Below are 27,646 nucleotides of genomic sequence, written 5' to 3' on the forward strand. Positions count from 1 at the left end.
TTTACAGAATTTCATTGTTGACCCTTTTGCATCTTGAGATATGTGTGTATTTGCACGGAAGCATGAAAGACCCTGGGGAAATGTAGTTTAAAATCTATTGGGGATTTGTGTCATAACCATAAATCAGTCCTTTGCTAATTGGTAAGAAAACAAGAGTCAAGCAGTATATAATGTTTTATGTGCCTTTTTTTACTACAGTACTAATGAGGGTCCGTGTCACAGAGTGGACATGGAATTAGCCAGGGAATTTCATAAGCTTCAGTGTTCTTCTTCAGCTTCTGTTGTTGGAAATGCTCCTGATTTGCATGTGGCAATTAGTATGCTAATTGGCCTAATTAGCCCATGGGACCACACAAGTACTGTGTTATTTGAAAGGTTCAATCTCATTATGACTCAACAATTCCCATGAGTTAGCGCAATCAAAAGGCCACACATCACATCCTCTAGAGCATATCTGTGGTTTTTCGCTGCAAACTTTTCTTGCTTAAACATATTTTGTGTTGTGTTGATTTCTCTTAATCTGAAATGTATTTGAAAGTGTTGTTATGCTTTGTAGGCATTAGGCCAAGACCTTGTCCAAAACAAAGAGATTTTAACTTCATTAGCAGAAACTAAGCGGGCATTCGATAGCTGCATCCTGAGCAGATGACATGGAAGATTGAACTTTTAGCTGCTGATTTGATTCATGATCTGATTGAAAAAGAACAGAGACCTGTGGATCTATATCAGCTCAGCTGGCAGTGTCTGGATTGTGCAGACACGGAGTATTGGTTTGTGGGATTGCTGGGGTATTGATGGGGGAAGGATAAGGTGAGCACACACATACACACCCAGAGAATGACTGGCTGGGCAAACGAGGAGCATCGGCTATTGTGTGTTAATTTAGGGCTGCGTAAAGGCTCTGTATGTTTGGTCATCGTTGGCTAGGTGAACAAGGCCATGACCTTAAATTGTGATATTTGTTGATTACTATTTAAAAAGGTAGACAGACAGCACACATTGTAAATTGAAATTTGAATATATTACCTAAGATTAAAAGTACAATATAATGACACGTTCAAAGAATAAGGCACAACATAGGGCATGACTACCTTGAAAAATTAAGTCATTTTAATCAAAAGATCATTTATTCTTGAGAAAATTAAATATAGTAACTAAATATTACATGTCAAGTCACCTTTATTTATATAGTGCTTTAAGCAAAATACATTGCGTCAAAGCAACTGAACAACATTCATTAGGTAGACAGTGTGTCAATAATGCAAAATGATAGTTAAAGGCAGTTCATCATTGAATTCAGTGATGTCATCTCTGTTCAGTTTAAATAGTGTCTGTGCATTTATTTGCAATCAAGTCAACGATATCGCTGTAGATGAAGTGACCCCAACTAAGCAAGCCAGAGGCGACAGCGGCAAGGAACCAAAACTCCATCGGTGACAGAATGGAGAAAAAAACCTTGGGAGAAACCAGGCTCAGTTGGGGGGCCAGTTCTCCTCTGACCAGACGAAACCAGTAGTTCAATTCCAGGCTGCAGCAAAGTCAGATTGTGCAGAAGAATCATCTGTTTCCTGTGTTCTTGTCCTGGTGGTCCTCTGAGACAAGGTCTTTACAGGGGATCTGTATCTGGGGCTCTAGTTGTCCTGGTCTCCGCTGTCTTTCAGGGATGTAGAGGTCTTTTCTAGGTGCTGATCCACCATCTGGTCTGGATACGTACTGGATCCGGGTGACTGCAGTGACCCTCTGATCTGGATACAGACTGGATCTGGTGGCTACGGTGACCTCGGAATAAGAGAGAAACAGACAAATATTAGCGTAGATGCCATTCTTCTAATGATGTAGCAACTACATAGGGTGTTATGGGAAGTGTTCCGGTTTACCTAATTAATGCAGCCTAAAAATCCTTTAACGGATTTGGATATTAAAAGCATATTAGTGTGTTATGTGTAAGCCAGGTTAAAGAGATGGGTCTTTAATCTAGATTTAAACTGCAAGAGTGTGTCTGCCTCCAGAACAATGTTAGGTAGGTTATTCCAGAGTTTAGGCGCCAAATAGGAAAAGGATCTGCCGCCTGCAGTTGATTTTGATATTCTAGGTATTATCAAATTGCCTGAGTTTGGAGAATGTAGAGGACGTAGAGGATTAAAAGGAGCTCATTCAAATACTGAGGTGCTAAACCATTCAGGGCTTTATAAGTAATAAGCAATATTTTAAAATCTATACGATGTTTGATAGGGAGCCAGTGCAGTGTTGACAGGATCGGGCTAATATGGTCATACTTCCTGGTTCTAGTAAGAACTCTTGCTGCTGCATTTTGGACTAGCTGTAGTTTGTTTACTAAGCGTGCAGAACAACCACCCAATAAAGCATTACATTAATCTAACCTTGAGGTCATAAATGCATGGATTAACATTTCTGCATTTGACATTGAGAGCATAGGCCGTAATTTAGATATATTTTTTAAATGGAAAATGAAGTTTTACAAATGCTAGAAACGTGGCTTTCTACGGAAAGATTGCGATCAAATAGCACAACTAGGTTCCTAACTGATGAAGAAGAATTGACAGAGCAACCATCAAGTCTTAGACAGTGTTCTAGGTTATTACAAGCAGAGTTTTGAGGTCCTATATTTAACACCTCTGTTTTTTCCGAATTTAGCAGTAAGAAATATACTGTCATCCAGTATATTTGTCATCCAGTTTTTTATATCGACTATGCATTCCATTAGTTTTTCAAATATGTGTGTTTCACCGGGCCACGAAGAAATAAAGAGCTGAGTATCAACAGCATAACAGTGAAAGCTAACACCATGTTTCCTGATGATATCTCCCAAGGGTAACATAAAGCGTGAAGAGTAGCGGCCCTAGTACTGAGCCTTGAGGTACTCCATACTGCACTTGTGATCGATATGATACATCTTCATTCACTGCTACGAACTGATGGCGGTCATATAAGTACAATTTAAACCATGCTAATGCACTTCCATTAATGTCAACAAAGTGTTCAAGTCTATGCAAAAGAATGTTGTGGTCAATTGTGTCAAACGCAGCACTAAGATCCAATAAAACTAATAGAGAGATACACCCACAATCAGATAATAAGAGCAGATCATTTGTAACTCTAAGGAGAGCAGTCTCAGTACTATGATACGGTCTAAATCCTGACTGGAAATCCTCACATATACCATTTTTCTCTAAGAAGGAATATAATTGTGAGGATACCACCTTTTCTAGTATCATGGACAGAAAAGGGAGATTCGAGATTGGTCTATAATTAACTAGTTCTTTGGGGTCAAGTTGTGTTTTTTTTTATGAGAGGCTTAATAACAGCCAGTTTGAAGGTTTTGGGGACATATCCTAATGACAATGAGGAATTAATCATAGTCAGAAGAGGATCTATGACTTCTGGAAGCACCTCTTTTAGGAGCTTAGATGGTATAGGGTCTAACATACATGTTGTTGGTTTAGATGATTTAGGAAGTTTATACAATTCTTCCTCTCCTATAGTAGAGAATGAGTGGAACTGTTCCTCAGGGGGTCTATAGTGCACTGTCTGATGCGATACTGTAGCTGACGGCTGAATGGTTGCAATTTTATCTCCAATAGTATCAATTTTAGAAGTAAAGTAGTTCATAAAGTCATTACTGCTGTGATGTTGGGAAATGTCAACACTTGTTGAGGCTTTATTTTTCGTTAATTTAGGTTGAGAAATCCTGAAAACGTTGTTATAAATTGAAGCAACACCTCCCCCTTTGCCTTTTAGACGCGGCTCATGTTTATAACAGTAATCTTGGGGGTTGGATTCATTTAAAATAATGTAATCATCAGGTTTTAGCCAGGTTTCTGTCAAACAGAGCACATCTATATTATGATCAGTGATCATATTATTCACAAAAGGTGTTTTCGTAGAAAGGGATCTGATATTCAATAAGCCAAGCTTTATCATTTGTTTTTTTATTGCATCTGTTTTATTGTTTTTATTGCATCTGTTTTTTATTTGTTGAACCTCAATTAAATTGTTAATCTTAACTTGGTTTGGACGTTTTTTGTATTTTCTTGTTCGGGGAACAGACACAGTCTCTATAATGTAATATCTAGGTGAAAGAGTCTCTATGTGCTGAGAATTAACTGACCTCTGTGACGTGAGGCAGCTAGCAGACGGTCGGTTTAGCCAGTCTGTCTGCTTCCTGACCTGGGCCCCAGTTTGTCAAGTTTAAACACTAAGACTATTTGCCATATTTCTAGAGAGAAGAGTGGCGCCACCCCAGGAGGGATGAAGACCATCTCTTTTCAACAGGTCAGGTCAGCCCCAAAAGCTCGTCCAATTGTCTATGAAACCTATGTTATTCTATGGGCACCACTTAGACATCCAGCCATTGAGTGATGACAATCTGCTATGCATCTCGTCACCATGGTAAGCAGGGAGGGGACCAGAGCATATTACAGTGTCTGACATCGTGCTTGCAAGTTCACGCACCTCTTTAATGTTATTTTTAGTGATCTCCGACTGGCGAAGTCGAACATCATTAGCGCCGGCATGAATAACAATCTTACTGTATTTACGTTTAGCATTAGCCAGCACTTTTAAATTTTCCAAGATGTCAGGTGCTCTGGTTCCCGGTAAACATTTGGCTATGGTGGCTGGTGTCTCTATATTCACGTTCCGTACAATAGAATCACCAATAACTAGAGCACTTTCATCAGGTTTCTCAGTGGGTGCATCACTGAGTTGGGAGAACCTGTTTAATGTTTTGATCGGAACAGAAAAGCGGTGTTTTGACCCACGATACGCTGCATCACTGTCACCCAGTTGCCCTGCTGCAGGGGCTCTGTTGCCGGAACCGAACAATGTACAGGAATCCCTGAGCTAGACGCATCCAAAGCCGTATGTAGAGCCCTAACATTCTTACTGTCCTCAATTGTTTGGATGCATGTCTCTAATTCTGAAATCTTCTCTGTCAGTCTTACCATTTCCCTGCATTTATCACATGTGAATCTCTCATCTGCGACAGAGATAGATAAACTGTACATGTGGCAAGAGGTGCAAATAACAATAGCAGGAGAAGCCATTACTCACCGTGCTTGATGAAATATTCTTACTGCGGTTGTTTGATGAACTTGTGAAAAACTGGAGCGAGAGAGAGGAGAGGAGAAAAGAAAAGAAAACAGCGATAGGTTCGAATTAAAACGCTAATGACAAGCTAACAAGTGCTAACGCTTTGCAGGTGTACTGCACTCACGGGTATAAAATAAAAGTGAACGATCAAAATTAATCTGATAAGATTGATCGATAATATCATAAATATGGTGTGAATTAAGTTACATTTTATCACTTTAAAAAACAGAGCGTGATAGTAAGATAAAGATTCTAGAGAAAAAAATAAATAAATAAAAACAGCTAAACGGAGCTACGATTAGCTACAGACGGCCAACAGGAAGTAGAGAAAACACTGTCCAACAGCGACACCCTTTCATGAGGTTATCTACATTAATCAACAAACATAATCTAAATTAAATGCACAAAGTATGTAATATTAAAAATAAATCAAAAATACCATTATTATAAGTTTACAAATATATTACATTTGTTTCTTATTATAACAATAATTCTTATTATAGCTTAAGCTTGATCAATTTAGTAGTAAAATCTGAAAAACAAAAATATTTATTATTATTTATAAAAAAAAATTACTTCCTATAATGCTATAGAAAATAGTGCTATAATAATTTGAATGAATGTTACTTTTTTTTGTAATGGGGAAATTATGCAGTAACAAGCAAAATATGGAACCAAAACTAAATATTATGGTTTTGATATTTTTTTTATCAGAAATTATATTGCAGTTTTATTATGTTAATTCTTAGATACAGTAAAATAATTTTGTTAAATAATAGCTTATAAGTAATATTTAGTCATATTTAATAATATATAAACTTTTAGTATCTAACGACATAAGTATATATAATATCTAGATATGTGTAGGATTTGAGCCTCTAATGTTTTAAAGTCGTTGCAAGCAAAACATTTACTGTCATCAGTAAAATGTGCCATAAAAATTACTTTATATTCTTTTTCACCATTACTGCATCAGTGACTTGTCAGTTTCTTGCATCTCTTGCATTTCAAACTTCATGGGTTTACTGCCTCCAAGACAATGCAGTTTGGCAGAAAACCCTGATTCTGTCATGCCCCCCTCCTCGCACAGCATTACTACCCTCCACTCGTAAGCTGTCTAATTAGCCTTTAGCTACTTAATGAGCTGAACAATGCAGCGTTAGTGGAGCAACAAGTTCAGGGCATGGCAGTGGGTTGGGGTAAAGGATGTTTGGATGTTGTGCTGAACTGGTTGCCTGGTGGCTGTGTTCCCATTGGTTGTTTGAATTATGCCTTGCTCTGTGGCCTTTCTCAGAGTGAAGTTTTATAGGGTGATGGTGTGTTGCTCTTGTTTGGGTTAAAATGGCAAAAGGAAGATTTGAACTGGCTTCCTATACAAACCACAAACATGTTTTAGTAAGGTCAAATTCTTGCTATGAAAAAAAGTTTGTTAACCATTTTATTTAGCAAAGTAGTCTCACATATCCAGACTTTTAAGAATTAGGTTTATTACACTTATCAGGTTATTCTGGCCATGTAAAGTGACCAACCACCACCATTAAAAATATATATGGTTCTGCTCATAATGCAATTGGTTGCAACTAACCCAGATGTTGTATATTAATTTATGCAATCTGATTGGAGCTTGTTGAAGAAGAGATTGGGAGAGGAATAGATGGGTTTGTTGCATGTTGTTGCATCCGCAACAATGCATGTAATGTATATAATATTGCATTTGTCAGTCAATGTGCCTCTAGGATTAAAAACCCACCAAAGCCGTGCTGACTTATAATGTCTTGTGGAAACTGTCTGTTTGAGTTAAGAACCAAATTCCCAAGCATACATGGACGAATGCCGATTAAAACACAGATGCTGTTTCAGCCCATAATGGGCTTCTAGACTTTCAAGATGATGTCATGTTTTTCTGTGCTGCAGGAGCTCGTCTGTGTTAAACTCTCTTCAGACTGGGTGGCCTAGTCCTCCCACAGCTCCCACAGCAGGTGGAAACCAAGAATTGCTATTAAACAAAGGTCAGAAGATAACAAAGTGTTTGTGTTTTTTTTCCCTATGTCATGAAAATTGACATTTGATGGAATTAACCAATGTGAGGTTCTGGGAATTTCAACACAGCAGTTGAAATGCTGTTAAAGGGATATTTCACACAAAAAATGAAATTCTGTCTTTATTTACTCACCCTTCATGTTGTTCCAAACCTGTATGACTTTATTTCTTCTGTGGAACATATAAGTTATTTTGAGACATTTTTTTCTTCCATACAATGTAAGTCAACAATAACCAAAATGTTTGGTTGCCAACATTCTTCAAATATCTTCTTTTGTGTTCTGCAAAAGAAAGAAAGTCATACAGTTTTGGACAAGCATGAGGGTAAGTAAGAGTTGTAAACAGTATTTCCAGAATTTCTCAACCATCCATTCTTAGTCTTATAAGCATAAATTGCTTTTCCGATATATTTTTGATCACAGAATTTTTATTTTTAATTATCCATTTAAAATGAAGACTGCTTTGCTTCTTTCACATACTGTATGCTTGTTTTCAAATTATTAGACATTTTTGCACCTTTGAAGGAGGAGGGGTCACTGTTCAAAAAGTTGTTCCTCTAAAAATTTTCACCCAATTATTTCTTAATCATTTCATCAGCTATATTCTCTGTGGAGTGCAACCATACAACCATTTTGTCCAATGTTAGACGTTCTCTCTTTCTGTGTGTGTTTGGCACTGGTAGAGACTCCATTTAGGCAGTTGTGTGCTTAGGCTGACTGTGTCTCGCTGGCTGACTCTGAACAAGCACAGGCCTGTTCTACCCTGGTGGCCAATAAAATGAGAAAATCAACCACTGTGCCACCATCCACAGGCCAGCCAGATAAATACAGTTGTCTCAGTTTGAGTGTGTGTCAACATGACAATGTCGATCTAGAGATTTCATCTAACAGTTCAAAGAGTGATACAGGAAACCATTAAAGGGATAATTCAAGCAAAATGAAAATTCCATCATCATTTACTCATCATGACTTTCGTCTTTTATGCAAGCTGCTCTTTTCCGTATAAAAAATGAATGGTGGATTGTTTTCAGGGCAAGATTTCCAGTGAATAACTTTCATTTTAAATCATCACATGACTTAAGAAAACTTTGAATATAGCAATTAAATATTTTCATGATGATTTTTGGAGCTTGAAAGCCCCTGGTCACCAATCCACTTTTCGTTGGATACAAAAGAGTAACGTGAACATCAACCATAAATATAGGTCATACGGTTGTGGAATGACATTAGGGTGAGTAAATGATGACAAAATTTTCATTTTTCAGTGAACTATCCCTTTCATCAATTCCTAAATTCGCTAATGGTGTTTTTTTTTAAAGTTCCGCCATGCAGATAACTTGCAGGTGTGCTTAATCAGGGTAATCAATTTTGCTCTTTCATCATTGGGTTATTATTAATTTTCAGAGTGCTTCCGAAAGCTTGCGAAAGCCCTGTTACTCTCTTTGAGGATCCTCCGATCACATCTTCCAAAATCTGTATTATTCCAAAACAAGATCATCTTCAAAGCATCCCATGCTTTCTCTACCTTGTCAGGGTATCTGTATTTGACACAGCGAGAGCAAGGCTATCTGATCTTATCAGCATGTATGTGGGAGTTGGTTGCGTTAGATTGAAATGGATTATTATGGTTTAATGGCCTCATTAGTTTGAGATGCTCACACCTGCTCCATAAGAATGTATTGAATGTGGGTGGGTGAGACTTCTATTGAGGCAAAATAATGACAATCATATAGTTATTCTGTATGTTAAATAATAAGAACATAGCTTAGCACTGTAGATATGAGATTGGTGACCAAACCATGGACAGCAATACTCAAAAATGCTTAAAAATGGTTATTGAAGACCTGTATTTATTAATATGGGTTTGTGTGGATTTAAGAATATTTGTGTATTTGGTTGTGTGTGTGTGAGAGAGTTTTACAGTGAGGCTTAGTGCAGTGCAGCCCCTCAAGCTCAAGGTTTATGAGGTGTTAGCTGCCACTTCATTGACTCCCGACTGGCCCATTACGCTTTGTGCAGACAGAACGTTATTCTCAGGTGGAGAGTTGGGGTTTGGTCCCACACAAACACACACTTAAATATACACACATATACATATATATACACAGTCAGAAGCATTCAGATTGAGTGTGTAAACATGAAATTTTGAAATACTGAGACAGTATTTTATTTACAGACTAACAATGAATGAGCAATTTTATTTCATTGATCTAGGTTAGTGTTCATTTACAAGTATGCTTTTAAATGCATTTTACTGACCTAGTTTAATGTTACTTTATAAGTATGCTATAGTTTATTGTTAATTCATGTTTGTTTATAATCGTGATACATTATTGTTCATTTATACCATTTGATGTAAAAATTCATAAGTAAACATTATATCTCTATTTTTTCTGGGATTTTATCGATATCTTAAATAACGATCGATAATCAAACTATATTTGAGTGAGTGTGTTGCACTGCAGGACTGCCATGGACAGCTGACTCTGTGTGGTGGTCAATTCACAGCAGTGATAGAAATTATTATTTTCCAACAAGTTTAAAATGATTTTTACCATTTCTGGGTATTTGTACCTTTGTAAAGCCATTTTTTCTAGAAGTGTTTATTAATAAAGTCAATTAAAATAATAAGATATTTGGGGCTGTTAACAGAGGTGGGTAGAGTACCCAAAAACTGTACTCAAGTAAAAGTAAAAGTACTTATAGAAATATTTACTCAAGTAAAAGTAAAAGTACTAGTCTGAATAGTTACTTGAGTAAGAGTAAAAAAGTATCGGATAAAAAATCTACTCAAGTAGTTAGTTACTAGTTACTTTGGGTCATATATACTGAGCCTATTTTTATTTAGATATATAGATAAAATGTATGTAATGTATGTGTGTGTGTATAAATATATATATATATATATATATATATATATATATATATATATATATATATATATATATATATATATATATATATATATATATATATATATATTCATCAGCATTTACTCAAGTCTTCAATGTCACATAATCCTTCAGAAATCATTCCAATATGTTGATTTACTATCAATGATGTTCTTTTTGCCATAATCCTAAACAAAATGTCACAGGTTCCAAGTCAATGTGATATAAAAACTGCTACTAATTTTTCATTGTTCATAAAGAGAGCAAATAACATTTACATTATCAAAAATCATTTTCACTGACAGTCTAGAGTTCAATCTCTCTCAGAAACTCCCATTAAAATCACTGAAACTGTTATTTACCTTATTTACCGATTCGTATACACATCTGCACTTTGTTGTTTCTGACAAGAGAATTTGCCAGAAAGAGGTATTCAGTCAGTGAGCGAGTGAAGGAAGCACCGGCATTTTAGCGATGACTAGCTGAACGCCTCTGATTGGCCATTGCATTCATAAGCTCAACAGAATCGTGTGTGATTGGTTATAATGAGCAGTGCTGTAAAAACGCATCTATCTCTGGCTCAGCGCCAGCAAGCGATCACAGATCTGAATTTAGCAGCTGATGATATGACTCGCTGAACGTTCTCACGCCGGTGTGATTGTATAAATATTAATAAAATATTAATTGGCTGTTTTTTGCCTTTTGGAAGCTGCATTCAACTTGGTTCCCTTCTGTTATAAGTCACATGTACAACAAACTAATGTCATAGTGGTATCCTGTAATCAAAGTTTTTACCTGTTGAACAGTAGACAGCACGCGGTGTTCATCTAATAAAGATCTTCATCGCTAGCAAATAGCCTTTGCAGATTTGCTTTCAATTCAATGCACTTCCATTGCCACGTTTTCAATGATGCTGATGTTAAACGTTACAACTCTGAGTGAACCGCTTCAGACGCTCAGCGCATGCGGCAGGGAACTGAACGAATCATTCAAACTGATTCATGAACCTATTCACTCGTTTGCCAACTGGTTTGATCAAGCTTTTCAACAGAGTTGACTCAAAAGAATGAATCATTCGTGAATGAGCATTGCTCATTGCCCAGAGAAAAGTAGACGGCGCGTTTGGAATAAACTGAAGCATTTATAACATTTATTGCATTTGCATTATGATAAAGTAACGAGAGGAGCGTCGCCCATAGTAACGAAGTAAAAGTACAGATTTTTTCCAAAAAAATTACTCAAGTAAGAGTAAAAGTACCCATCTTTAAATATACTCAAAAAAGTATTAGTTACCCAAAAAATTTACTCAAGTAAATGTAACGAAGTAAATGTAACTCGTTACTACCCACCTCTGGCTGTTAATAAACAAATTAAATTATCAACAAAATTGATGCAAAGCAGAGGAAACACAGAAGCTGCATCTGAAGTGGCATTTAGATGCATATACACACTGTTTAATGTAAGGCATGAATGATTTAACCTGCAGTTACAAATGCATAAATAATGTTTTGATATTTTAATCTTAAAATGTTGAATACTGATATTTGGAACGATTTAAAATATAAAAAGTTACTTTAAAATGTGAAATTAATTAAATTAAATTAAATTAAAGTTTATTTGTAGAGCGCTTTTTATGATACAAATTATTACAAAGCAACTTTACAGAAAATTATGTTTCTACAATATTTAGTAGTAGCTTATAAGTGTTTACTGTCAGTTTATGTGCATATAACAGGATTTTTCAGAAAAATTAATACAAGACGTAGTCAGCCAGATGATGAACATTATTATCAGAAAGTATTATTGGATGCAATCACACTTGTAGCAATATTTGTTAGTTCTGTTTGTTGATTCGGGTTGGCATCATCTGGGGTCCTCTGAGGGGGTCAGCATCATCTCTTCTCAGGTGTTCTGGATCCAGACTGGAGCTTGTGTAAATCCTAGTAATGGGATGTAAATCCCGTGGCAAGACAGAGAAACAAATAGAGACATCATAAGCATAGCTGCTGTTCCAACAAAGTAAAATTAATTAGTTTAACCCAAGCTAAAGAATAAGATTGTGCATTTAATCAGATGCAACTGCAGTTACAATTTATGAGATGCATTATTTGAATGCTTGGCGAAAGAGATGTGTTTTTAATCTAGATTTAAACAGAGAGAGTGTGTCTGAACCCTGAACATATTCAGAAAGGCTGCTCCAGAGTTTGGGAGCCAAATGTGAAAAAGCTCTACCTCCTTTAGTGGACTTTGCTAACTACCAAAAGTCCACTGTTTTGTGACCTTAGGGAGCGTGATGGATTGTAGTGTGGTATAAGGCTAGAAAATTATTGGTCATCCAATCTTTTACATTTTTAACACACTCTGTTAGCTTAGATAATTTAGAAGTTTCATCTGGTCTCGTTGGGATATATAGTTGAGTATCATCAGCATAACAGTGGAAACTAATCACATATTTTCTAATAATATTACCAAGGGGCAACATGTATATTGAAAATAGAAGGGGACCTAGGGCGGATCCTTGTGGCACTCCATATTTTACTGGTGATAAATGAGATGACTCTCCATTTAAATAAACAAAATGGTAGCGGACAGGTAGGATCTTATAGTTTTGTAATCGATCTATTAGTATATCATGATCTATGGTGTTGAACGCAGCACTAAGATCAAGTAAGAAACTAGCAAATTAAAACTGCCAGTAGGTGGCAGCAAGTCACTGTTAATAAGTGAGTCATTGTGACTGAACTGAATCATTTAAATGATTGATAAATTCAGGAACTAATTCATTTGTTCAACGAAGCACTGTCATATTTTTGCTGTGACTTTGTTCGAAATATTTTTTTTGTTGCCGAAAAAGAGCAAAAAATAGGCTATATGGTTTTTAAAACGTAAGTCTCTTAATATTAACTTCTTGTTTAATGAACAGTTTTCACTGAAAATTTTGTGATTTTTTTGTAAAAAAAAAATGGCACTCTGTGTGATAACTATATGTCATTATATACATTTAAAAAAATCTGCCCCCATATCTTGAATTTTGGGAACATTCTAAATGCATTTTATTATACTGAATCATTGAGCATTCAGTCTAGCTAGTGTTTAAGTACTCATAACTCCTCTTATAATCAATTAAGCTGTCCATACGCTATATGAAAAGTAAATCTCTTACTTCGTACGTAAATCTGCACTTTGTTGCTTATGATAAGGGAATTCGTGAGTTTCAGTAATCATGTGTGATTGATTATAATCAACGCAACACTGCAAAAGCGTGTAAAAATTAAATTTAGGTCTAAATTTAATACAGCAAGTATTAAACTTTTATTGAAAAACCAGGGGGACCCCTCAAATATATTTTCTTTTGGTGTTATGGGGGTCCCTTAATGCTTATGGGAGGTCCGGGCCCCCCCCCCCCCCACCACCCAATTCGAACACTACGTAAAAAAGTTTAACGTGTTAACCTGCACCCTGACACCTGCGTCCTCAACACCCCTCAACTCGGACGTGTCAATGTTTACAAATAGATTAAATGAAACGGGACAAATTTAATCTTGACAAACTAAATATCATTATAAAGATCTAACCCTCAAGTATCAATGACAGATCGCTGTTTTTCAATGGAAAGCTTATAAAGACTGTATTTGCTACATTTGTGTAAGCAGTACACATTAAAACATGAAGAATGAAAACGCAGTACATACCAGATTTGTCGTAATAACGAGTCATAAACACATCCACAGCTGTAAATCCCGATTAAGTTAGGCAGGTAAGGGTCCACTGAATGACATCTCATGGAGCACGTTTAGTCCAACGAAGCAATAACATTGTAATATGGATTAGGGATCGACCGATATGGGTTTTTCTGAGATATGTGCTGCCGATTTTTAGGGCCGATATCTTTTCCCCTTCATTTTCATGCTAAAATGTCACACTAATAATAAGTGGATGCACAACATTTCTAAACTTATCATCATTTATTGAACACTGACTTGAATCATCTCTCGAATCATAATTTTGTGCACTGCACGGTATTAAAATAAAAAATGTATTCAAAGTTAACCAAAGAAATCAATAAACTGACCAAGTATTAAATATATATATATAAAAAAAAAAATAAAAAAAAAAAAAATATATATATATATATATATATATTACATTACCTGTTTTATATATCATTTACATAAACGTTTTAGAGCATTTATCAAGCACAATTTTTCAAGTTTGTTGGAACATAAATGTAAACTTAAATATACATTTAAATAAAAAATACAATTTTATAAATAAAAAATAATTAAACTGAAAAATATAAAAAATGTAATCTATAAAAAATAAATAATAGTAGTGCTGAAAACACACTAGCAACCAGCAGCATTTGTGTTTTGTATAAATGACACTGAGGGCCCTATTTTAACGATCTGAAACGCAAGTGTCAAAGCGCAAAGCGCAATTAACTTTGTGGGCGGATCTCGGCGCTGTTGCTATTTTCCCGGCGGGATAAATGGCTCTTGCGCCCGGCGCAAATCTAAAATGGGTTGGTCTGAAGTAGCTTCATTATTCATAGGTGTGGTTTGGGCGTAACGTGAAATAAACCAATCAGAGCGTCATCCAACATTCCCTTTAAAAGCAGGTGCGCAAGTTCCATTATGGAGTCGATTTTTTTTTCCTGGTTCTTGATGGACAAACCAATTTGTCAGATGTCCTTATATACATATATGTCTTGCCACTATTGGGCAAACAGGTCTGATCCTTATTTACTACAATTAGCCTGAATAATTTGTAAGCTAGATTTATGCCTATTTTTTCACATCTTCGTGGCACACCACAATGATTTCCGTCATCTCATGTGTTAATCTTTTTTTATTGTAACAATTTATGATTTGCAAAAATAACTGTTGCATCTGTGTAGATTACATGAGCAAAGTGTATGCGCGTTGTGCACGCTATACATTATGGTCAAGCATGCGCCCTTAAAATAGCATAATGAACAACGCGCAACGCGCCACTGACTTTAAACTAGGTTTTTCTGGTCAGTGGCGCAATTGTTTAATGGAACAGCAAAATAGCACCAGGGATTGTTTGCGCCGGAACACGCCTCCTTTTTTGCGCTGAACCGCCCAGGGAGCGCAAGTTCATTCACTAGTTTAGCGACGTGCTTCTGTGGAGGGAAAAGCGCGCTTTGCTCGGGTGCAAAATAGGAATGACACATGCGTCGGTGTACAAAGTCAATTGCGCTGGGTGCAAGATAGGGCCCTGAACATCTAAAGTGCATTCTAATTTCAAACTTACATCACAGTCTGTTCATTATTAAACTAAAGTACAGTCAACCAAACACATAAAAGGTTACACTGGTCAGTTTAAATAGACCGTAGTATACCGGTCCACTCTGCTGTTATGCCAAGGATGTTTTTGCTCATGTGAAGAGGATGATCTTTTCCGTCTAGTTAACATTAAAAAAATAAAAAATATTATAGTTTAAAATTCAGATACATTGCGAATATGGAACAATTTGGATATGTGCAGAACGAGACGTGAGCAATAACGTCCAAATACATCTAGTCAAACCCGCGCTCACTCGTCCTCGTATACAAGCACTCATTCACTGACTCGATCTAATGCACTGTAAATGCAGGAATTTTTAAAACAAATAGGCCTAGCGGAACGCAAAAATTCTATATCGAACATTTTGTAGAACAGGATCAAACAAAAAAGTACTGGTCATAATACTTGCATAAACGTTTGATGTGCAAAAAGCGGTTCATTGACTGCGCAGCACAGCCACAAGCGCCACAGTTATGTTTGGGATAATTTTATTTGAAAATATTGCAATTTCGTTTTAAAATACAACAACAACGAGCAGCACGAAACCATTTAAAGAGGCGCATTCAGCGGTCTCCTTGACGGGAAACAGTCAACAAAGTAAAATGATCGCAAACGTATGGCGCTCTCTCTTCATTTTATCAAATGATCATAATCACATCTATTCATTTTACAGTCCTGCTACTAGCATTTTATTCATACTAAAACCCCTTTAATTCGGGTGAGAAAGCTTTTTTTCCATAGTGGCTTATGCACATTATAATAATAATACCGCTGCAGACGCATTTTGCAGCATTAAGGTTATTAATCGATCGTTAATTTAAACGACGATCGATCATGGAAATTATTGAATATTGACATCCCTAAATGCAAATGAGTTGGATGGAAACCTGTCTATTGTCTGCATCAAACCATGCTTCCGAACAAATGTCATTCACCGTTCTGGGCAGCTCCAGGACAGCTGTCTCTCTGCGCACGGTGCTGTCTGTGAGCGGGGCGGAGTAACGTAGCCCTCAATCACACTGCAGTGTTTGTGAGAGCTGCCAACTTCTCCACACCATTTACAGAGTGAAATTCTCTGACTACCTTTATCTCCCAGGACTGTTGTTGAATCTTCCAAAAGTTTTGGCTCAGGGTCCTTCACATGCGGCAGCAGCACTTTCCACCGCACTGATAACACGGGGCTGCCCGCCAACGTGCCTGACTTTAAATCGGCGCTACTAAACACAGATATCGGCTGATGCCAATATATATAAAAAAATGACAAATATCAGCCCGATATATCGGCCGACCGATATATCAGTCAACCTCTAATATGGATCATAATTCCTTTGTTTACGTTTCAGTTCGTAACGCGGCTCGTGATGCGCTCTGACGCACCTGTCAGCTAATGGAGGCGGAACTTAGCGATCACCGTTTTCTTTATTTGTTTTATATTTCAATATTTTTCATATATGTGTGAGTGTGTTTTATGTTGAATGTGAATGTATCTGCATGATTACCATCTGTTTGAGTGCAAATCAGTGCAAATCAGCTTGCTATTACTGTGTATTCACAGCTCTCACAGCTATAGATAAACGCCATCTACATGAATAGAGAGAGTGGATTATTGACTTTATGGCGTATTGGTATTACTACCATCTCTATAACTGGCCATCAGCACATCAGCACTTATTTGCATTGTAATTCATTTCATGAATTTTTATATCAAATAAATAAAAAAATTCAGTGTGGTAAAAAAAAAATTTAAAGGCACTTCAGTGTCTATAACTTTTAATATTTTTGAGGATTATCAAATCTGGTTGATAAAAAGTAAAGCCCAAAGGGTCTTCTTTCCAAAGACACCAACATTATGTGTGTAACAAACTTAAGTAGGGAACTGTTAAAATTTTAAGTTAGGTAGGGCACTTTCACCTGTAAATCCCATAATGGGGGTGCTGGCTAACAGGTTTTAACAACTTAAAAGCTTTAAAAACCTATATGGCATTTCTCACTAGCGGGGTAATAACGGCGTTGTTCTTGAAGCAGGTGAACTAGAGTTTCGCTATTAGTAGAGATGCTGCCGTCAAACTCTGCTGAGAGATGCACAGATCTCTCTCTCTCTCTCTCTCTCTCTCTCTCTCTCTCATAACTTCAGTAATAATTGCATCTGACGCTTTATGTTGTGGCCGCATCACCAACTTGAATAATTATTGTAAAATAATTAAATTTTGGCCAGTTTCTTAGACTTGGTTTATTTGAAGTGTCTGCCTTCACAGCCGCGTAACTCCTGCTGATGAGTTCTTGGGGAAACCATAAAAGCAGCATCCACCCATCAAATAATGGGAGTTTATCTCAGAGGGGAATGATGATCTATGACCATCACACCACAGTTTGAGTCATGACACAGAGATGGGTGAGGGTTAATGGGTATCATTAGAATATCATGCTGACTGCATCACATTGTTGTGATGTGTACTGCATAATTGTTCCTCCAAAGGCTTGACCTTACACAATCTTGTTCATTTTCCCTGGTGTTATTTTTGCTTTTTTTTTTCACTCTCTCAGCTCGTCACTACTATTGATCTCTGTTATTTAAGATCCCCTGAGTGCTCATCAATTAAGCCTGTTGAGAAGATCTAGAGAATAATTCCCACCCTTAATATCAGTTACTATCAGAATAACCTTTTGAAGAGACAGCTGACAACCAGCTGACTTTTCTGCTGACAACCTGGCCAAATCTACAGCATATTGCTTCAGATATATTGTGTTTATTTACAAGTAGATGCTCATTTTAAAATAAACATAAAAAATATCCTCCCAAAAAATGCCCATTTTTAAATTTAGCAAAGCTTTGGTTGTCCGTAGTCCGCTCTCTTTCTCTTAAAGGATTGCATGCTTAAATCTACTTTTCTTGACGATCTAAACACATTATATTGATTTGCTGGAGAACGGTGGTTACATAGGTTTGTTAAAAGATCCTATCTATTTTCTATATGCATGTTATTGATTTTATTGTGAACGACTCATCCATGCGAGGTTTACAATATTACACTAAGACTAAAACAAACAAACAATAAATAAATAAAAAAAATGTCATTACTTGAAATAAAATAAATGCTAACTGAAATAAAAATAAAATAAAAACCTTAAACCTTATTAATTTTAGGTAATTGGCAAGTCAAATTGCCAAGAATAACTGAGAACACACATGTTTTTACCATATATTTTATACACCCTATAAATTTTTTCCTATACAAAAAAAGTTTAATTTGGATGTCCTTCACAATATGGAGGAAAAGAGAAGACTTTAATTTCATTGCAAAATTAGTAAATTTGACGATATTTCATAAGAGATACACTTGAGTCTAAGTTCAGTGAATCATTTGTATTTGTTGTCTTCCTGTAGAGCTGAACCTGCTCTTAAATGTTTCTCCAGGGCTGAACTCTTTGACACTACACACAGTAAAAAGCAGCGATCGGCTCTCTGGAGTGATGAGTGCCACAGTTTTATCGGGCAGCTGTATAGATGTCTATCCTTCATCTTTATGGGGACATTTATGATGGAGGGATTTCAAAGACATTGATCAGTCTCCTTTGTATCTGAGACCATGATTTTTTCATGCTTTTCGTGTGCCTTGTTGTTGTTTTACTAAAAGAATATGCATTGTTAGTAATATACTGGAGAAGACATTTATATCAAAATCAAATATTCCCAGGTTCATTGTAGTATTTTCTAGCTTTTTTAGTGTACCATAATTTTTTTTGACGGGAGTTGTTTAAAAATATTCATTAACAAGATACTGATTGTCAAGTATGTGGAGGCGGGAACAGAAAAGAATGAGCTCATTGACTTTTTTTTCACTTTAATCTAATAGATCGCTTTATAATATCGAACATGCAAGTGCATGTCCCTTCACGTCTCTCATTCTCTCGCAATTTTAGCTGAGCTCTAGGACTTATCACAGTAATATTTCCACCCTGCCTCCCATTTCAGACATTGATTACCCTCAATAACAGCAAATTTGGACATTTTCCCACATGTACATGGTCCAGTGCCAGAGTGATTAAGTTGTTTCTAAGCCGATTAATGAAATAAGGTCTGAATTAAAAAAAATTCCTTTGAAAATGAAATAAATGACTTTCCACAGCAGATGTGTTGCTACATTGCCTATTATGTTGCCTATTAAATAGCCTTTTTCAATGGCCCATTATTTTCCTCAATAAAAACACTTACTGGAGCTTGCATACTCCCTGCACTTCAGAAAGCATATTGAAGGAATAATGAAATCCCCTGTATAAAATGAAACATTTGATGTCTTAAACACAAACCAGACGGGTTCAGGCTACTTGACAGGCTTCATGGCAGGTATGGAGTGGCCAAATTCTGTTTTATAACTGCCACTCTCCTCGGAAAGTCTGCCTGGGAACAAGACCCCTGCCAATCGCCTGCCTCTCGCATGCCCTCGGATTACTGAAAGGTCGCGCCCATTATGGAGTTATTGAAAGGCAAAATCATGGCAGAAACCATTAAGGGACCTCCCTTTACTTGATTTCTAATGTCACACTATTCCATTCTATTCTATTCTATTCTAGTTTTCAGTTTAAAATGTTCTACATGGATAACTGAACATAAGAAACTGATAAGTCTGTCTGAAATCCTAAATTGTGACATTTTGAAAAAGCCTTTGCAACCAGTACAGTTCACGTCAATCAATTACTGAGAGAGCAAGGTTCATCTGGCCTCCAGTAATATGACTATTTACCCCTTTGCATGTGGCTCTGTGAAATACAAGCCTTTAGTATTGTATTTTTCAGGCTTGTGACATATTGTTGTAATGTGACAGAAAACCAGGATGAGATGTGGCATTTTGGAAAGGTCAGTTCATGGCCCGTCTCACGATTCGTCTCCCATCATGACAGTGGCAGTTGTCATATGGATACTGGCATGTGCAGTCATCCTATAACTTGGGGGAATAACCTATAACTTTTTTTTTTTTTTTTTGTTAGGAGTATGTTAACATTTCTTTTTTATTTTATATACAGTGTCTAAAATTTGGGTTAAAGGCAGGGTAGGTGATTTGGTTCAAAAGCATTTTTTGTTGTGCTGGTTGAAAGTCTCTTCACATCCTGATAGCAATCAGTAAGTTTAGTGGTCTAAATCTATTTATATGTATTGTCTGTGGAAGGTGCAGGACCATAAAAAGTTTGTCCAATCACATTGTTAGGTCTGAGGCTGTCCTATTTGCTTGTCAACGTATATATTTGCATACCTCTGCACACCCTTTTTGTGCAGACATTATACTGTACATCATTAGCTCAGCACAACTCTTTTCAACATTGATAATGAGAAATGTGAATTGAGCACCAAAAACTGAAAGAATGGCTGCAGAAAATAAAAGCTTTGCAATTACAGTATATATTTTTATTCAATATATAATATATATATATATATATTTTTTTTTTTTAAATATAAAATATATATATATATTTTTTTAAATTATATTTAACAGTTTTAATAGTACAAAAATACACAATATTTACTGTATTTTTGATCAAATAAACGCAGATAAATGCAATTAGGGAAAGCGAAAAAAACTTTTTAAACTTTTGTAATATACAGTATGCATTTAGGATGCAACATGAATTAACATAATTACCAAATTAATAGAACTGTCTTTTCTTATCTTATCTTTTTTTTCCCTTAATTTAAGCAGTTGAGTTTAACTACACCTTGGTTTTAGGTATTTTATGTATATTAATTAAGGCAGTGTATCCATGTTAAGGTTTAAAATATCGTTCTTCTTCTTTTCATTATTTCGCTCAAATTCCCCCGATGAGAGTCCCTTCAGGAGGAGGAGGGAAAAAAGACATGCTCGTGTCAGAATCAAATCAAATTCCTTTTATCATCTTGTTATTTGCTGACATTATCAGTGGAGGTAATGTGGTTATAAATTCAATTTCAGCCATGGAATTTCATTGTTTACTGATGTTGGTTGCCTTTAGGCAGAGATGCAAGCAGTTAGTATTTGTCAGTGAATTTATTTGAGCTGAACCGTAGATGAAATTTAAAAGAGAGGGGACTCACAGTGGGGCTGACTGTCACTTTCTCAAGGGCATGGCTCCAGTTGACGTTTACATGCAGATCCATGTTTTATTCAGATCTATTTGTTTTGATCTGGCCACTTGTTAGCCTGTGATGGCCTCGCTATGAGACAGGTATTGCTACTCAATGTCTTGCTGTTGATGAGCTTCATTTATGTGACACATCTGCCTGGACTAGATGATTTTTATCATTGTAAAGAATTCTCTTTATTGCTCAATGAAGGTTTATAATAATAAAGAATGTCTTTTTTGTTGTCCCTCTGTCACCTGTCTCTCTAGGTAAAGTGAAGGCCCTTTACGACACTCAGACGCCCACGTGTCCAATCTGTCATACTGTGCTGCGGCCAGGAGAGCTGCAAGAACACATGGAGCAGGAAATGGAGCGTCTAATGCAGCTGCACAATAGGTACATGGTCCGAATCATTCTCGACACACACTTGGAGCAGCCTTTTAATTTTCATTCATTCATTCATTCATTCATTCATTCATTCATTCATTCATTCATTTATTCATTCATTCATTCATTCATTCAAACCATATAGAAATAAATGAATTTATTTTATTTACAATAACATTTTAAACATTTATTTATTTAATCTGAGTACTTAAATCGAGAGTATCCCAATGATGACCCAATTTTTGTGGTTCTTCAATGTATTTTGTTGCCATAATCAAAAATCCTAATAAAAATCTAACAATAACATTTATTTATTTATACATAAATCTTTCCAGTTATTATTTCTTCAAACTGCTGGGTTGAGGGGATGCTGGAGCATAATATATGCAAATACAATATATATTTATTGCATATATACATTGTTTTATTTAAAATGTATTTATTTAAGTAAATAAATTAATAGAGTATCCCAGTGCTGTCTGCTGTTACAGTCTTTTACAGAGGAAACCTGTCTTGTTCCTGTAATGAACATAATACAATCCTTATAATGACTGAGACAATCAGTCTATCAACCTGCCTTAGTCTCTTTGCATCGGTCGGAGCATGTAGACAGTAAAGTGCCGCTGACAGTCAGCATGCTCTTCTGTCACTCTTACTTAAATCACATCTAGGCTCATGAAAATGCATCACCGCCCATAGTAAAGACATCAAAACTGGAGACAAAAACAGGAGAGATGGAGGAAGGGCAGAATTAAAGCAGATTGAGACTCTGAACACACACACACACACACACACACACACACACACACACAAATTCCCAGACACCTCCTCCCTGTATCCTGTCCTTTCCAAAGGCATATTAAATGCTTCCAGGTCTTGATGGCATATTTATCTACAGCCTCTGGGCATGTGCACCATGCCTCCACCCTTCTCCTTGTCTCCTCCATCATTGCAACATCACAAATTACATGCTGTTACATTGTTCCTGACATTTCACATCCAGTCAAGCTCAAGGCAGTCCCTGTGAATCTCACAGCAAGCTAATAACGCATTTCCTCAACGTTTGCTATCAGCTTCAGACGAGGCAGGGCTGCACATTAGCCACTTTGAACACATGAAAGATTTCTCCAATAAAGAAATTATAGCCATAATCTGCTTAGTGTCAGAGCTGTGGACAGTAATTGTGTAAAATTGAACTCGGCCCCAGGGTGTGTTAGATCCTTCCTGCTTTACAGGACCTGAGTGGAGACAGCTTTTTATACATTATATTAATTTGACTGTGAAGAAAAATGTAGTATGCAAATGAGAACAATATGTAACCTTATCCCTTGTTTCCAAGCATTGCATATTCTGGTTCAACCTTTGTGTTTAAAATGAGGCTGAGGTTTGTGGGTAATGGGATTGTGGTGATGAAATATGTGTTAATAACACTCTCTTTTGTTTACAGTCAGGGTCCCGCTCAAAAGGAGTGTCTTGCTGCTGGTGCGCCTAAGGTACATACTATCCACTATCCACACTTGTTATATACAATTTATCTATGTCTACAGGCAATAATAACCACTCTACCTCTCTCAGACTCTGTTCTCAATGCATATAAAGAGAGAGGGTTCCTCCTCTGCCTCCTCTCCACGTCCCGGAGATGAGGCTGTGCACTCTGACAGGTACCAGGTGAGCACAAAATACATATTATATACATCTAGCTGCATTAGCTTGCACGTCTCTTGTGGAGAAAATTGAACTTTTAACAATTACAGGTGGAATCACACAGAATTTGTGAATCCATTCCTAAACTACATATCTCAGTATAGTGCTGCCATCTACTGGACGTTAATGTAATTAAAATATATGTATTTATGTTCTTAAAGGCAGTGTGCTAAATTTTAACATTGTAATTTCATTCTGATTTCTAATTATTGACAAATGTATTATTTAGTTTATAAGAAATAAAATAAAAAATATACATATTTATATATAATTTAAAATGTTTCTAAAAAAAACATAATTTTACCAATTTAATAGCGAGTGGAAAAATAAACCTAACAAAGTATATGTTGATCACATAATAATTTTATAATTTATTTTGGCTTTAGTGCCGTGCAAGTATAAATATCACTTATTATCTTACAGATAATTCTGTCCTTAGAATATCACACTTACTATATATATATATATATATATATATATATATATATATATATTTGTTTACCTTTTGTTCTTCTCTTTTTCATTTCAGACATTGTTGCGAGTACGAGCAAACAGGCAAACAAGACTCAATGGTATATTGTCAATGACTTTCAGTATCTCAAAATATTCTCCATGTACTGTATTTCTCAGTTTTTTCATTCAGTCATTTCCTATGCAGGGTCATAAGCATTCATTGAGAGCTTGGATCTGACCAAATTAAAGAATCTCCTATTGATTAATACAAACATTTGTTATATTCCTTAAGACATTCTTTGATCTTTGAAACTGATATTTAGTCATTATTATAAATAAGACAGCACTGGTATACTTTAACTTACAGTTTGAACAGTCCCAGTTAAAGCCCCACCCTTGCCATTTGACCTAGCACCCTTACGAGCAGAGCAGATTATTGACCTTTAACCTTTTGATATGTTAACAGTTAAGGAGCTCTGCTGGTGCAGGTGCTACGCCAAACAGAAAGTGAAATCTGTTCATGATTGGCCTGACTGTGGATTCCCACATGTTTCCTCTTGCCCACTGTCTGGTAAGCTGTTCTCCACAGATGACACATAACAAAACCAACACTTAATTCTTTTATTTAGTAAAATTAGGTATTTAAAGAGGATTTATCTAGAATACCTATCAGCAGTTACTTAAAATAATCTAAAAGGAAAAAATGACTAGAATCATTTTCTGCAGATGTAAGTGAAAAAAAAAAGTGAAAATGTAGAATGAGACAGTGAATTTTCTATAGTATTTAATGTATTATTATGCCCTTGGCACAGTAATATACAGAGTATTGAATCTCCGTACTGTGAAATATTGATACTCTATCATGTTGAATTTTTCGATGACTGTTAATTTTTATGTTATTTCATTAACATCTAAAAAAGGTGCACTGGATGATTGGTCGCAGCTAATTGATTAATGATCATCTCTCTGTTATGCTCAACTTCACTGTGATTGTAACAGCTTCAGCTCTGTTTTTACAGTCTAATTTGACTATATTATGAACTGATGCTCCTATAGATTAATGTCCCATAACATCATTAGCAGCTCAGCAATAAACACAGATTTTAATTCGACAATGCTGAATTGTACTTCTTCTGTGTGTGTGTTCAAGAAAAGGAGATGCAGAGAATTCTGGAAATCTTTTATTTGTCTTTATTTTAGTTGTTGTTTAGTTATTTTAGCTGTTTTGTTTCATTGTTTTTCTTCTTTTTTTTTTACAGCACGAATTTGGAAACTGAAAAGACGGAAAGCAGAGGAAGACCAGGTATGATGAAAATGCAGCTAATTTCTCATTGTGCATATGTTTAAAGGTTTCATTCAAAACAATGAACCGTCCTTCCCCTTTAGCCTGTATCTTCTCTAGATCTGCTTTCACTGACAGATCACAGACTGTTTGAGATGTCTGTACTGACAGGCAGTATGAGATAGATGTCAGCTCTCCTGTTCTGCTAAGTCAGTTGTATGATGTATAAGACAGATAGATGTGGCAATAAGGATCAGACAAACTATAAACCTGCATGTGAAATGTTTGTTTCTTTTTATTTTCTAAACCTTTCAGCTGTGCCAAGAGGGCATTCAGGGCAGGTACCAAATTAAATTGTTGTCTTGAGGCTGGTGCAGACATTTTCACCAGAGATATTGATATGTGTTTTCTACAGAGAGACGGTGTGTGTGTTGTTGATGATGGCTCTGTGCTGTCAGCCGGGAGGGATTCTGAATGGGCCGAACAGAGAAGAATACAGATGGTTTCTGTTCTCAGAGGCTTCAGCGGTACAAAACACAAACACTTCACATTAATTTAACTACACACCAAATACAAATCAAATACATCCATATAAATCAGTCCATATTTACAGTATAAATCGTCAGATTGGAGTCAGCTATCAGATTAAAAAAACAAATATCTTAAGAAATCGTAATGTATAACATAAAGGCCATTTGAAATCAGTTGTTGTGTCCAAAAACCTACAAAACTGTCTACAGACAAATTCATTGAATAAAAAATTAATGTTGAAAAATGAATAAATAAATGCAATACTGAAATGTATCTATGAACAGTAAATTCATCTGAAAACGGATTATTTAATCCAATTTCTAAGTATGCTACACTGAAAAAAATGTGTAGTATTTACTTCAAAACTATTTTCATTCAGAAATTGCTAGTAAATTCCACAAAGAAATTAGTCAAGTAAAACATTTAATTAAATTAGAAATTTGAAGTAGAAAGACTGAAAAAAGACTGACTATATATATATATATATATATATATATATATATATATAAATATATACAGACTTACATATTTATAATTTTTATATCCTAAAAATTCAGCTTTGCATCACAGAAATAAATGATAATATAAAGTATAATAAATTTAAAAACAATTATTTTAAATTGTAATAATATATCACAATATTACATTTTTTTTCTGTATTTTTGATCAAATAAATGCAAGCTTGATGAGCAGAAGAAACTTCTTTCAAAAACATTAAAAATAGTAATGTTTCCAAACTTTTGGTCTGTACTGTATATATATATATATATATATATATATATATATATATATATATATATATATATATATATATATATATATAACCATGTATAAGTTTTTGTGTAAGCTAATAGCATTATGCTAAATATAGTAATAATCTATTGAAATCAAATGCAAAAGACAAGTCTATTTGTAGAGTTAATGCCAATGCACACTGTTCCCAAATCAGTTGCTTATGAGCTTAACTGACTGCATATGTATTATCTAAACAGCAAGCTCACTTAGTTTTGCAACAGAGCTTGTGTGTGTGTGTGTGTGTGTGTGTGTGTGAGTGTGTGCGCGTGTGCGTGTGTGTGTGTGCTCTTGTTTTTGTGACATATCAGGACACAACTCTGTATAGAATCACAACTCTTATAGATCATACAGAATAAGTTTTTTTGAGAATGTAAAAATGCACAAAGTTTCCTGTGAGGGTTAGGGTTAGGTGTAGGGTTTGTGTAGGACGATAGAATATACAGTTTGTACAGTATAAAAACCATTACACCTATGGGATGTCCCCACTTTTCACAAAAACACCCCTGTGTGTGTGTGTGTGTGTGTGTGTGTGTGTGTGTGTGTGTGTGTGTGTGTGTGTGTGCGTGCGTGCGTGCGTGTGTGTGTGTGTGTGTGTGTGTGTGTGAGAGTGATTAGTTCACAACAGACACGTGAGATAATGGTAATGATGTTAACCTCATGAGAAGGAGATTACTGTAAAAGCACAGGGGTCAAAAACAGAGACAGAGCCGATCACAAAGAACTCAGAGGTCATACAGACCCCGTGTCCTTAAAAGCACTTTGATTTTATTAGCACTTTGCAGTTCATCAGTAGAGTGCATTTGTGTCTCAACCTATTTTTGAATTTCACACTCTCTATTCCTTTGGCACTCTTGTTCTGTAAGGCTTTTTTTTGTCATTGAATGAATCCTCATGTCAAATGTCTTAAGGTTTGGTGAGCAGCACATTGAAAGAACATCAGGACAGTGATGCAGATCTGGATGTGGACGGTGATGATACTTTGGAATATGGAAAAGCACAGTATCCTTGTTTTTGCTGTCAGTCAGCACAGTTTATAGCATAGCAAGGATGT

The 27,646-nt window shown here is 35.8% G+C and overlaps 1 protein-coding gene across 2 annotated transcripts in view; it reads left to right on the plus strand.

Annotated features, from left to right (window-relative positions):
- Nucleotides 1-27,646, plus strand: part of LOC132115219 (E3 ubiquitin-protein ligase RNF220-like) — a 40,759-nt gene that overhangs the window by 9,322 nt on the left and 3,791 nt on the right. Inside the window, exons 3-10 of one of the 2 annotated variants that reach the window (XM_059523607.1) lie at nucleotides 21,713-21,839; nucleotides 23,278-23,323; nucleotides 23,406-23,498; nucleotides 24,064-24,106; nucleotides 24,454-24,558; nucleotides 25,247-25,290; nucleotides 25,685-25,796; nucleotides 27,504-27,594. In XM_059523607.1, coding sequence (XP_059379590.1) covers nucleotides 21,713-21,839; nucleotides 23,278-23,323; nucleotides 23,406-23,498; nucleotides 24,064-24,106; nucleotides 24,454-24,558; nucleotides 25,247-25,290; nucleotides 25,685-25,796; nucleotides 27,504-27,594 — 661 coding nt within the window. The remainder of the gene's footprint in view (nucleotides 1-21,712; nucleotides 21,840-23,277; nucleotides 23,324-23,405; nucleotides 23,499-24,063; nucleotides 24,107-24,453; nucleotides 24,559-25,246; nucleotides 25,291-25,684; nucleotides 25,797-27,503; nucleotides 27,595-27,646) is intronic. The other variant, XM_059523608.1, reaches the window with a different exon arrangement.

This window comes from Carassius carassius, chromosome 34 (assembly GCF_963082965.1).
Source record: "Carassius carassius chromosome 34, fCarCar2.1, whole genome shotgun sequence".
Taxonomy (NCBI): Eukaryota; Metazoa; Chordata; class Actinopteri; order Cypriniformes; family Cyprinidae; genus Carassius; species Carassius carassius.